Below are 12,906 nucleotides of genomic sequence, written 5' to 3' on the forward strand. Positions count from 1 at the left end.
ATTTTGTTTTTCCATTTAAAGTGGCCCTGCAAATGTGTATCATGCATTCAGACTTATTTACAATGTTAAACGTGTTGTCTTTTCATGCTTGACATGGTCAACTCGTCAAAAAATAAGTTTGACTGTGACGTAGTATTTCTGTGCTCAATACAATCCCCCAGTGTTCGTAGAGGTTTCCAGTGGTTTCTTTCAAACATGAAAAATCGTTACTTAACCCTTATTGAACAATTCTCCTGGAAAAGCATGCATCAACCAGGAAGAGCGGGAGAAGCAGCATACGCACAAGTCATTTTCACTTGTGTGCAGGAGAGAGAGAGAACTACGTTCGCAAAGCTCAGCTGTGTTTGTCTGTTCACTGCCTTTGGGTGATGAATGTTATAAACGGTGGCTATTGCTGTATTTGGAAATTGTTTGAAACCGATAGATGGAGCAATGTTCCCAGCCCTAAACGACGCCGGACATGAACTGCACGCGGTAAGTGAAGTTTATGAGTGAAGTAAACTGTGTTTTGTAGACAATGTGTGGCAATTTTGTTCCACCTCCTTCTCAAGCCCCCCCCCCGTGAATAATCTTACAGCTGTATCTATCTTTTAAAAATTGGATCAAACTATAGAAACACAGAGTAGTGTAAACTTCAAATATCAGTAAGTACTCAAGATTAACATTAGATATGCAAAAACTGCATGAGTTATGGCCTCTTTAAGAATATATCTATTATCCTATTTTAGAAAGACAACATGACAAGCAGTGAAATATACAACTATCAGATATAGACTCCCACACCAAATGCCCGGTTAAGTAAATGTCCTTTTAAATTATCTTAAAATTATCTAAAGATGCACAGCGTCTGATTTCCAGTGGAAGGTTGTTCTAGAGCCGCAAACCGAAAAGGCATGGCCTGGGGAAAACAGTGACCTGTTTCTTGGTCCCAGTTAACAATCTAGTTGCAGCATTTTGTAATCGTTAAAGACTGTACTTCGGAATTCCTGTGGTTCTCATGAACAAAGACGTATGCTTTGAACCGCCAGCCTGACAAGCGGGTCTGTGACCAGCGCCGTCATGGCTGCAGGACCGGATGGCTGCTTGCTGGAGCTGGATTACTTCCCCTGTTGCAAATCTTGTCTATGGTGTATTGTGTGCTTGTTTTTCTCCTCACCTTCCCCATGTTATGCTGTATTTTTCTTCTTACTACATTTCGTTACACTGTACTTGTATATGTGTAATGACAATAAAGTTGAATCTAATCTAATCTAATAATAATCCAGTCTTGACATAATAAAAGCATGTATAACATGATTCAAATCCTCAAACGACAACATTCTTTTGCAATATTACTTAAATGGAAATATCCCGCCTTAACAGCAGAGTTTACTTGCTTATCAAATTTAAGCTAAGAGTAAAAAACAACAACCAGGTTTCTGACTTCCTTGTGCAGATTTGGGACAATAAGACCTAGATCAGAGAACGTGTGTACAGACAGTGTGATAAAACAAAATATTAGGCATCCTGTTTTAGCTTCATTTAATTGTAAAAAGTTCTGAGGCATCAATGGGTTAATCTTGTGACAGCAGGTCAGTAAATCACCTAACTCATCATCATGACCTACTTTCAGTGGAAGATAAGGCTGTGCATCGTCTACATAAAATGGTATGCAATATTGAATTTTTGACAGATAAACCTGAGTCGAATCAGACATTAGGAAAATAAGATGGGCCCCAGAATTGATCAGTGGGGAACCCCACAACAGGAAGCGCTAAAGTCAGAAAATGTATTTCCCATCTGAACTACAGAACTTCTGTTTTTAAGTAGGCACAGAACCATTTAAGAGCATTTCCTTGAATAACTACCAGTTGACTTATTCAATTTAAAAGAATATTATGATCAATGGTATCGAAAGCTGCCGTAAGGTTGAAGAAAATCAAAATAGCTCCCTTTCTTGAATTAGTAGCAAGCATTAAGTTATGTACTTTTAAAAGGGCAGTCTCTGTATTGTATTTTGATCTGAAAGCAGATTGAAATTCATAAAAACTTTTTATTTATAAAAAGAAGATCAGCTGATGATAGACAGCCTTCTCTAATATTTTTGATAGAAATGGAAGCTTAGAAATGGGACAATAATTATTTAAAACCAAGGGATACAAACGAGGCTTTTTCAAAAGAGGATGTGTTATGGCATGCTTTAGTCGTTGGCATGCTTTAGTCGTGATGGAACTATAAAATTTACTAGCCTACTGTGGATAATGTTGACAATGTCTGGACCAATGACATCTAAAACTTAAATAAATAGACGAGAAGGAATGACATCTGATTCACAATTTGTAAATGCTGAACTATGTTTACTAGATTACAAAGTGAGATTGGCTTCAAATCATAAAAAAACTGCGGATCCTAAGAAAGGGTCTAAAAAATAATCAGATTTAGGCCGAATGCTAGCTCTGATTGTCTTGACTTTACGGGTAAAGATTTTCAGGAAACTATCACAGGCTTCTTTAATAGGTTCTGGATAAGTGCCTGTTAATGGATTTAATACAGAATTTATTGAGCTAAACAGAACTCTTGAATTATTAGCATATCTATTTATTAAATCAGAAAAGTGACAACTTATCATAAGGTTTTTAACAATCTCATAAGATACTTGTACATTCATTAAACCCTGGTTGATGTCTGCTTTTTGGAGATACCATTTTTGCAGGGACACACACATTTATAATATCAGTACATGTTGCGTTCCATCCATCCATTTTCCATTCCGCTTTATCCGGGGCCGGGTCGCGTGGGCAGCAGTCTAAGTAGAGATGCCCAGACATCCCTCACCCTAGATACTTCCTCTAGCTCTTCCGGGGGGACACCGAGGCGTTCCCAGGCCAGCCGGGAGACATAGTCCCACCAGCGTGTCCTAGGTCTTCCCCGGGGTCTCCTCCCGGTCGGACGGGTCCGGAACACCTTCCGGGGAAGGCATCCGGAACAGATGCCCAAGCCACCTCAGCTGGCCCCTCTCGATGTGGAGGAGCAGCGGCTCTACTCCGAGCTCCTCCCGGTTGACCGAGCACCCTTTGGAGGAAGCTCATTTCGGCCGCCTGTATCCGGGATCTTGTCCTTTCGGTCATGACCCAAAGCTCATGGCCATAGGTGAGAGTAGGAACGTAGATTGACCGGTAAATTAAGAGCTTCGCTTTGCAGCTCAGCTCTTTCTTCACCACGACAGACCGGTACATCGACCGCATTACTCCAGAAGCTGCACCAATCCGTCTGTCAATCTCCCGTTCCATCCTTCCCTCACTCGTGAACAAGACCCCGAGATACTTAAACTCCTCCACTTGAGGCAGGAACTCTTCACCAACCTGAAGTGGGCAAGCCACCCTTTTCCGACTGAGGACAATGGCCTCGGATTTGGAGGTACTGATTTTCATCCCAGCCGCTTCACACTCGGCTTTAAACCGTCCCAGTGCATGCTGAAGGTCCTGGCTTGAAGGGGCCAACACGACAACATCATCCGCAAATAGCAGAGACGAAAACCTGACACCCTCCGGCCCCTGGCTGCGCCTAGAAATTCTGTCCATAAAAATTGCGAACAGAACCGGTGACAAAGGGTGTCCGACATGCACTGGGAAACAAGTCCGACTTACTGCCGGCAATGCGAACCAAGCTCCTGCTTCTGTCGTGCAGGGACCTGATAGCCCTTAGCAAAGGACCACCGACCCCTTACTCCCGAAGCACCCTCCACAGGATGCTGCGAAGGACACAGTCGAATGCCTTCTCCAAATCCACAAAACACATGTGGATTGGTTGGGCAAACTCCCATGAACACTCCAGCACTCTGTAGAGGGTGTAGAGCTGGTCCAGCGTTCCACGGCCCGGACGAAAACCACACTGTTCCTCCTGAATCCGAGGTTCTATCGGCCGTATTCTTCTTTCCAGTACCCTGGCATAGACTTTCCCGGGGAGGCTGAGAAGTGTGATCCCCCTGTAGTTGGAACACACCCTCCGGTCCCCCTTCTTAAAAAGAGGGACCACCACCCCGGTTTGCCATCGCAGAGGCACTGTCCCCAACCGCCACGCGATGCTGCAGAGGCGTGTCAGCCAAGACAGCCCCACAACATCCAGAGACTTGAGGTACTCAGGGCGAATCTCATCCACCCCCAGAGCCTTGCCACTGAGGAGTTTCTTGACTACCTCAGTGACTTCGGCTTGGGTTATGGACGAGTCCACCTCTGAGCCCTTGGCCTCTGCTTCCTCAGTGAAAGACGTGATGGTGGGATTGAGGAGATCCTCGAAGTACTCCTTCCACCGTCTGACGACATCCCCTGTTGAGGTCAACAGCTTCCCACCTCCACTGTAAACAGCGTTGGTAGGGCACTGTTTCCCTCTCCTGAGGCGCCGGACGGTTTGCCAGAATCTCTTCGAGGCCAGTCGATAGTCCTTCTCCATGGCCTTACCAAACTCCTCCCAGGCCCGAGTTTTTGCCTCCACAACCACCCGGGCAGCAGTCCGCTTGGCCTGCCGCTACCCGTCAGCTGCCTCAGGAGTCCCACAAGCCAACCAGGCCCGATAGGATTCCTTCTTCCCCTTGACGGTTTCCCTTACTTCCGGTGTCCACCACCGGGTTCGGTGATTCCTGCCTCAACAGGCACCGGAGACCTTACGGCCACAGCTCCGAGCGGCCGCTTCGACAATGGAGGTGGAGAACATGGTCGACTCGGACTCAAGGTCTCCAGCATTCCTCGGGATCCGGTTGAAGCTCTGCCGGAGGTGGGATTTAAAGATCTCTCTAACAGGAGACTCGGCCAGGCGTTCCCAGCAGACCCTTACAGTACGTTTGGGTCTGCCGAGTCTGTCCAGCTTCCTCTCTTGCCATCGGATCCAACTCACCACCAGGTGGTAATCAGTTGACAGCTCCGCCCCTCTCTTAACCCGAGTGTCCAAAACATACGGTCGCAGGTCAGATGAAACGACCACAAAGTCGAGTCATCGACCTGCGGCCTAGGGTGTCCTGGTGCCACGTGTACTGATGGACACCCTTATGCTTGAACATGGTGTTCATTATAGACAAACTGTGACTAGCACAGAAGTCCAATAACTGAACACCGCTCGGGTTCAGATCAGAGGGGCCGTTCCTCCCAATCGCGCCCCTCCAGGTGTCACTGTCGTTGCCCAAATTGGCTTTGAAGTCCCCCAGTAGGACAATGGAGTCCCCGATCGGAGCACTTTTTAGCACCCCTCCCAGAGACTTCAAAAAGGTCGGGTACTCTGCACTGCCGTTCGGCCCGTAGGCACAAACAACAGTGAGAGACCTAACCCCGACCCGTAGGCGCAGGGAAACGACCCTCTCGTTCACCGGGGTAAACTCCAACACATGGCGGTAGAGCTGGGGGGCTATAAGCAAACCCACACCAGCCCGCCGCCTCTCACCATGGGCAACTCCAGAGTGATGAAGTGTCCATCCTCTCTCGAGGTCGCTCCTTCGGGCAGAGCCCGGCCGGACCCCTTGGGGAAAGGCCCGGCCACCAGGCGTTTGCATACGAGCACCGACCCCAGTGTTACATGTGATCTAGAGGTTACAGAAATATTATATGCGTCTACAAACTGACTGGCAGTAAAGCCGTTTCCCTACAGGCTTGCCAATCTGACAGTGAAACATTAAAAAAGGTGTTAAGAATGACAGGTTTATGATCCGATAGAGAGGTGTCAACAGTGTTCACATTATTAATGGAAAAACCAAGAGATACAATTTTGTCTAAAGTATGCCCATGGATATGATTAGGCTCCAATACTGACTGCATAAGACTAAACGAACCACAAGATTTAAGAATTCTTTAGTCAAAAGTGTATCTGGGCAACAGACATGAATATTAAAATCACCCAGGATTAAAAGACTATCAGTAATAGGAATCACACTTGATAAAAAATCTGATAACTCCTTTATAATTGTTTAGCATTGTTGTGTTTGGTTGGCCTGTTAATAAGCGCACAAATGACTGGAATTACCAGATCCATCTTAAACATCTATACCTCAAAATTCTACAAAATCCAACTGGACAAATTCGACATTTGAAGTGTTATCTAAAAAAATGTGGAAACCCCTACACCCCTGCCCTCCTCCCTGGGAGTATTTAAAAAGGACATTGACAGGTGTCTTGACTTCACTCTCCTCGAGATGGGAAAGACACATTTTGAGCAATAATAGCTTAGAGAAGTCGAGCCAGGTAATGATGAAGGCATCTCACTAAACATCCGGCACGGCAGAAATCTCTCTGTGTGTATGTCTTCTGAGATTTACTGTTTCCAGTAATGCTCTTCCTAAAATGAAAAACACCTTTTTTGTTTTAACTTTAAATGTTTTGCTTAAAGTCAATATGTTTCATGTACAGCTGCTTTGTAACAATGAAAACTGTAAAATGCACTGTATAAATAAAGTTGACTTGACTTGAATACATAGTTATGTATATTACATTGCATATCTGTCAATAGATCATCCAAAAAAGTACACGCTGGTCCTTTTTTACCTTTAAATTTGACCAAATAGTTAATTTTAAGAAACTTCAAATGGCTTTTGATTGCTGGGCAATTCGTCATCAGGATAAAACAAGCAGACAGCTTTATAAAAGACTAGTTGATCTAAGTGGTATTGACAATCTATATTTTTCGAATAAACCTCAACAAACACACAACTTCAGCATTGAAACCCCTGATGCAGAAGTCCAAAACCGTGTTGCATCACTAGATGTAGAGTAGATAACCATTAGTGATTGTGTTCATAGAATGGGGTGGAAACTGGTTAATGTTTAAAGTTTTCAGTCAGCTGATACTTGAAAAACTATAAATTGACAAAGCACAGTCCAAAGAGTCGCCTGACAACAGGACTTGGTAAGTGATGTATCAAAATTGACAATACATGTTTTTTAGGTATTACCTACCACATCAAATATAATAGTTACATTTAGCAGATGCCTTTATTCAAAGCAATTTACAAAAGTGAGGTTAAAGGATTAGATTATTAGATAAATACTCTTTTTTTCAGATAATGCATAAAACCACATTACATTTTGTTTTTACAGTATTGTGCTGTTTGATTCTAAAACATCTAGGTGAAAAATGAGAGAAAAGGTATACTGCTGTGTAATTGCTGCGCTGCTTGTGGCAACTGCCTGGGCTGCACCCCATGATGGCCATGACCACAGTGATCATTCAGCAGATCACCACCACCATCTTCACCATGGGAAAGATGAACCCCACCCCAATCATGAGGGAAATGATGCCTGCCATCTACTTGCCCCACACAATGCTGATTTTGCCTTTGCTCTCTACAAGAAACTAGCTCTCCATCCCGAAGCCCAGGGCAAGAACATTTTCTTCTCTCCTGTTGGTATTGCCATGGCTTTGAGCATGCTGGCTCTTGGTGCCAAGAGTGACACTCATTCCCAGATATATAACAGTCTGGGTTACAGCAATTTGCAGCCTCAACAGGTCAATGAGGGTTATGAGCACTTGCTCCACATGCTTGGACACAGCCAGGATGCTATGCAGCTTGAGGCTGGTGCTGGTGTGGCCATTGGAAAAGACTTCAAAGTGATTGATAAATTCCTTAAGGACATTCACCATTACTTTAGCAGTGAAGCCTTCAGTGTTGATTTCTCCAAGCCTGATACTGCAGCACAAGAGATTAACAAGTTTATTGCCAAGAAAACCCATGACAAGATAACTGATATGGTGAAGGATGTGGACCCAAGCTTGGTGATGATGCTGATAAACTACATGTACTTCAGAGGTGAAACACTGTATATAATATTTGCTTTCAGATAAATTGTTAATATATATAGGCCTACATACTGATCTTTGTAGAAATCTTGTTCTGTTGACTGACTTTGAGTTGCATTTTGTCCTTGTAGGAAAATGGGACAAACAATTTGATATAAAGCAGACACACAGAGCTAATTTCCATTTGGACAAGGACACCACGGTAGAAGTAGACATGATGAAGAGAACAGGGCGCTATGACATATATCAGGACCATGAAAACCACACTACAGTTTTGATGGTACCCTACAAAGGCAATACTTCTATGATGATCATTCTTCCTGATGAAGGCAAGATAAAGGAGGTGGAGGACTCCATCTGCAGACACCATCTAAAGAACTGGCATGAAAAACTCTTCCGAAGGTATCACTAGCTATAGCTTTAAAATACTGCTTCTGTACTCTGACCTTTTCTTCGGTTTTAAATGTGTGACCATATATAACCTTTCTGCCTGTAGCTCCGTGGACCTGTATATGCCCAAATTCTCCATCTCTGCAACATTCAAACTAAAAGAGACTTTACAGGAAATGGGAATAGTCGATGCATTCAGTGACAAAGCAGATTTCTCTGGAATCACAGAGGTCAAAGTCAAGGCATCGCAGGTATGTTGGAAAAATTTGTCTCTGTTATTATCAGTGGCTGGTGGCGAATTAAGGTAAGATTAAACATAATTTGAATACACTTAAAATGTCTAGAGCATTTCTCACATTTTGACCCGATCTTCAGGTTGTCCATCAAGCAGTTCTCAGTGTGGATGAGAAAGGCACTGAGGCAGCAGCTGTAACTACAATAGAAATAATGCCAATGTCCCTGCCAGACACTGTGACCCTCAACAGGCCTTTCCTGGTGTTGATTGTAGAAGATAGCACCAAGAGTATCCTCTTCATGGGCAAGATCTCCAATCCAGCTAAATGAGATCCTTTTTAAAACAGAATGTGCTGCCCCTCACCATAAGCCTGCTAATCTTTGTAAAGATATCATTGTAAACCACAATAAATGTTTATGATGCTAGCCAAATTAGTTGCCCAAAGTGTAATATTTCAATTTATTATTTAATCGGTTAATGAGCGAGAGCAATTTATAACAGTCATAGGTGTTCTGTTGGTTGATAAAGGCACTGTAATTCTTTCTGTTGTTGGCTTATCTCCATTGCTCAGGTGTCAGGTATTTTGACTTGCAACACTCATGGTTTGCTGCCTATAGGCAGTGTCATTTACTTACTACATTTACATTTATTTATTTGGCAGACGTTTTTTTCCAAATACATATTTACAATAAGTTAACCGTAAAGTAAATACATATTTACATAAACAATTTCAGGAATATAGGTTTTGCTTGCACAACAGAGTGAAATTTGACATAACCCCTAGTTTATTCCCCTCTTTGAATTTTAACCTTTTAATAGAGCATTTGATAGAATAGTGTGCTCAATCAATACCATATCCTCAACTAATCCACCAGTGGTTGCAAAGCCGTTTGAAGCATGTCTTCTTCAGGTGAGAGATAAAATGCATAAAAAAGAATGCATCAATTATTGTGTGTGGTATGATAGAAAACAGATCACATCCGTTTTTTGAAACAAATACTGGGAAAATGTTCTGGGCTGTCTACCCATGTTTCTCAGATTTTAAGTAATAATAATAATTATACTAATATAAAGTACATACATACATTAACAAATATGTGAAAAAAACAAAAAACAATTCATTTTGTGCTAAACACTCGATAGCTTTATAGAATATTTGTTTCTGGACTATGAAACTCTTCTGTTTGGTGTTTCTGTCTGTATTGCAAAACTTACAACATAGCTACACTTGCACTCAAGCCTACCTTTGCACAAGCAAACACTACCCCCACACCAATGATTTTTCAATTGTAAAGTGACCTTTTGCTTTAAGCAAGTTGTGCCGGATCCCTTATATTAAATGCAACAGAATTTAATAAAAACAGATCTGATATAAATCAGATTTTTTTTCCCAGCCACCCCGTGGTGGCACAGTTGTTTCTTTCTTCAAGACACTGTAAACAAGAAACTGAGATCACGCTGGTCTCCTAGATCCGCAGATGTACATCTTTCTTCAGTTATTGTCTCAAGTTGTCAGTTATCCCAATTCACTAAGCATTTCAAACCGCTAATGACTTTCATGCTCAGTAAGGCTCACACACTGAGCATTAAGAGACAAACCCTCAATACCACATGGGACATGCCAGGTGAATAACACGCGAAGGCAGTTTTCCTGATGGCAAATTAATGAACTCTGCACTCACAGCATAGACTGCCAGCAGGTACATTCACATATGGGTATGGAGGTGATGGTCATCATATGGCCACAGCAGAGCACCAGCAACAAGCTACAAAAATCAAGTCCAAAATTCTTTATCACATGTAGATCATGAAAAACGTTTAATCCAAAAAGCTAAAGGCAGCGAATAGTCACCAGAAGTCTGCCGTAGTGCGTGAGTGCTATTTACCCTGCTATCTTGTTTTAACTGCTGAACTGGACTGTGGCTGTTGTTATTTAAGAGTATTACAGCTTGTTTTTTGAATTACTCGTTGACTGAGTGTTAAGGTGTTAGTCTTTGTTGTTTCGTTTGAGTACTGTGATACTGTAGTTACATTAAGTTGCCGTTAGCCGCTCGTTACGGCTAGACATTATAGTTTTTCACTTAAAAGCACAGAGCTAGTTGATTGCTTTAAATTTGAATAAAATTAAAATTAAAGGAATTTCAAATCACATGAGCCAATATTTTATTCACAATAGAACATAGATAACATAGCAAGTGTTTAAACTGAGAAATTGTACAATTTTATCCACTAAATTAGCTAATTTAAAATGTAATGCCTACTACAGGTCTCAAAACAGTTGGGACGGGGCCATGATTACCATGGTGTAGCATCTCCTTTTCTTTTCAAAATAGTTTGAAGACGTCTGGGCATTGAGGCTATGAGTTGCTGGAGTTTTGGTGTTGGAATTTGGTCCCATTCTTGCCTTATATAGGTTTCCAGCAGCTGAAGAGTTCGTGGTCGTATACAAGTATCCTTCCCTGAAATAGAAGTCGTTTGGAAGGAAGCATATGTTGCTCTAAAACCTTTATATGCCCTTTCAGCATTCTCTACTCCATACCATCAGAGATGCTGGCTTTTGAACTGAACGCTGATAACAAGCTGGAAGGTCTCCCTCCTCTTTAGGCCGGAGGACACGGTGTCCTTGATTTCCAACAAGAATATCAAATTTGGACTTGTCTGACCATAGAACACTATTCCACTTTGAAATAGTCTATTTTAAATGAGCCTTGGCCCACAGGACACGATGGCACTTCTGAACCATGCTCACATATGGTTTCCTTTTTGCATGATAGAGCTTTAATTGGCATCTGCTGATGGCACGGTGGATTGTGTTTATTGACAGTGGTTTCTGGAAGTATTCCTGGACCCATTTAGTAATGTCATTGACAAAATCATGCCGATGAGTGATGCAGTCTACTTCTGAGAGACTCTGCTTCTCTAAGACATCCCCTTTATAGCTAATAATGTTACAGAACTGATATTAATTAACTAAATTAGTCACTAGATGTTCTACCAGCTGAATCTCTTCAAAACTGCTTGCTTTTTTAGTAATTTGTTAAAAAACGTCCCAACGTTTCCGGAATTCGGGTTGTATTTTAGCACTTGTCATTTTTGGTTTAATGCTCTGCCCAAAATGGTCTTGAGTTCATCAATATTATTAAAATATTGAATAAAAATATTTAATTTGAATTATTTTTATTTTATTGAATGTTGATGGATGGTGGGTGACATTGCAGTCTCATGTTTGACTGTAATCATAATACAACTAAGACATAACTTAGTCTTAGAAATTGTCTCACTATATCACATTTTCTATGAATGTCTTAATATTTATTATTTTATATTAGTTGTCTGTAAACACTGTTTTTATGAAATTGGCAACCATAACAGCATACAAATGAGATATATTTTTTATTTTGTCCTGATACCAGAATCTATTCAAAGCTCTCTTACAATGCAGTATGCATTCTTCATGTCAATATTCAGATTTAAAATTGGTCCACTCTAAATGGATTCCTGAAACAGTCCTAATCATACCCTAGTTTTGGAATATTATTAATTTGAGGGACAACATGCATAAAAGAAAATATGTCCATGCCTAAATTCGCATAGAAAGCTTTAGATTTTTTTAGATTCTTTGCATTTAAAGCGTCACTAAACGAATTTAAGCTGTTGTTTGTATCATTTTCATGCGTTTTATTTTGAAACCGCTGCTTTTTTTAAATGTAATTTGCCTTTAATGTATTCAGTCTTATAAATTTAGGATTTGGGGATGTTTCTGCCAAGAAGTTGGTCGACTCCATGCAACACAGATGTGAAGCAATCTGTGAAGCAGTCTAAGAAACCGTGGCTATACAACTAAATATCAGTTCAGTGCTTCACAAGAGCTCTAAATCTTCAATGTTTTTCATTTTATATAGTACAGTATTTTTGACTTTGTAAAGAAAAAATCAGACACTGCTATTTTTTGAACAGCCTAACATTCTTTTTTCTTCACTTTCTGTAGTAATTACAAATCCGATACCGTTTTCTTCATGTTTTGATTTAGAATAGAATGTGCAGTGTTCCCAATGCATTTGTGTATTGAAATAAGTTATTATATGGATTTTGAGCTTTACTTACTTTTTTAAACACACTGCTACTATTTTGAACACAACTATATATACAGTGAGGGAAATACTTATTTGATCCCCTGCTGATTTTTTAAGCTTGCCAGCTTACAAAGAAATTAAGGGTCTATCATTTTTGATAGAAACCAAATATCAACCAAAAAATCTGGGAAAAATAGAAAGGTTATAAATTGATTTGCATTTCAGTCAGTGAAATAAGTATTAGATCCCCTACCAACCAGCAAGAATTCCGCCTCCACAGATTGGTTATGTGCCTATATGGACCACAGATTAGCCCTGTCATTTTAAGAAAGTGCTCCTAAATCAGCTTGTTATGTATATAAAAGATCCTACCAACAGAATTTGTATCTTCCATTTCAACCTCCACCACCATGGTCAAGACCAAATAGGTTTCAAGTGATGTCAGGGACAAGA

The 12,906-nt window shown here is 41.2% G+C and overlaps 1 protein-coding gene across 3 annotated transcripts; it reads left to right on the forward strand.

Moving 5' to 3' along the window:
- Window positions 1-275: 275 nt before the first annotated feature.
- Window positions 276-8,922, forward strand: LOC306905028 (alpha-1-antitrypsin homolog). Of its 3 annotated transcripts, none has more exons than XM_079475359.1 (5): window positions 276-474; window positions 7,056-7,765; window positions 7,887-8,157; window positions 8,252-8,396; window positions 8,521-8,922. In XM_079475359.1, the coding sequence occupies exons 2-5, from the start codon at window positions 7,093-7,095 to the stop codon at window positions 8,707-8,709; spliced, it is 1,278 nt and encodes a 425-aa protein (XP_079331485.1). In that variant the 5' UTR covers window positions 276-474; window positions 7,056-7,092; the 3' UTR covers window positions 8,710-8,922. The 3 variants fall into 3 exon arrangements, with proteins under 3 accessions (XP_079331485.1, XP_079331484.1, XP_079331483.1); XM_079475358.1 differs by lacking the exon at window positions 276-474 and adding an exon at window positions 6,609-6,864 and having other exon boundaries at window positions 7,086-7,765; XM_079475357.1 differs by lacking the exon at window positions 276-474 and adding an exon at window positions 6,625-6,864.
- The last annotated feature ends 3,984 nt before the right edge of the window (window positions 8,923-12,906 follow it).

Source organism: Barbatula barbatula (genome assembly GCF_947034865.1).
Source record: "Barbatula barbatula genome assembly, chromosome: 15".
Lineage (NCBI taxonomy): Eukaryota > Metazoa > Chordata > Actinopteri > Cypriniformes > Nemacheilidae > Barbatula > Barbatula barbatula.

Coding starts and splice junctions, on each gene's coding strand:
- LOC306905028 (XM_079475359.1), top strand. CDS start 7,093: ATGAGAGAAAAGGTATACTGCTGTGTAATTGCTGCGCTGCTTGTGGCA. Junction 7,766..7,886: donor AAACTACATGTACTTCAGAG/GTGAAACACTGT, acceptor TTGTCCTTGTAG/GAAAATGGGACAAACAATTT. Junction 8,158..8,251: donor CATGAAAAACTCTTCCGAAG/GTATCACTAGCT, acceptor TTCTGCCTGTAG/CTCCGTGGACCTGTATATGC.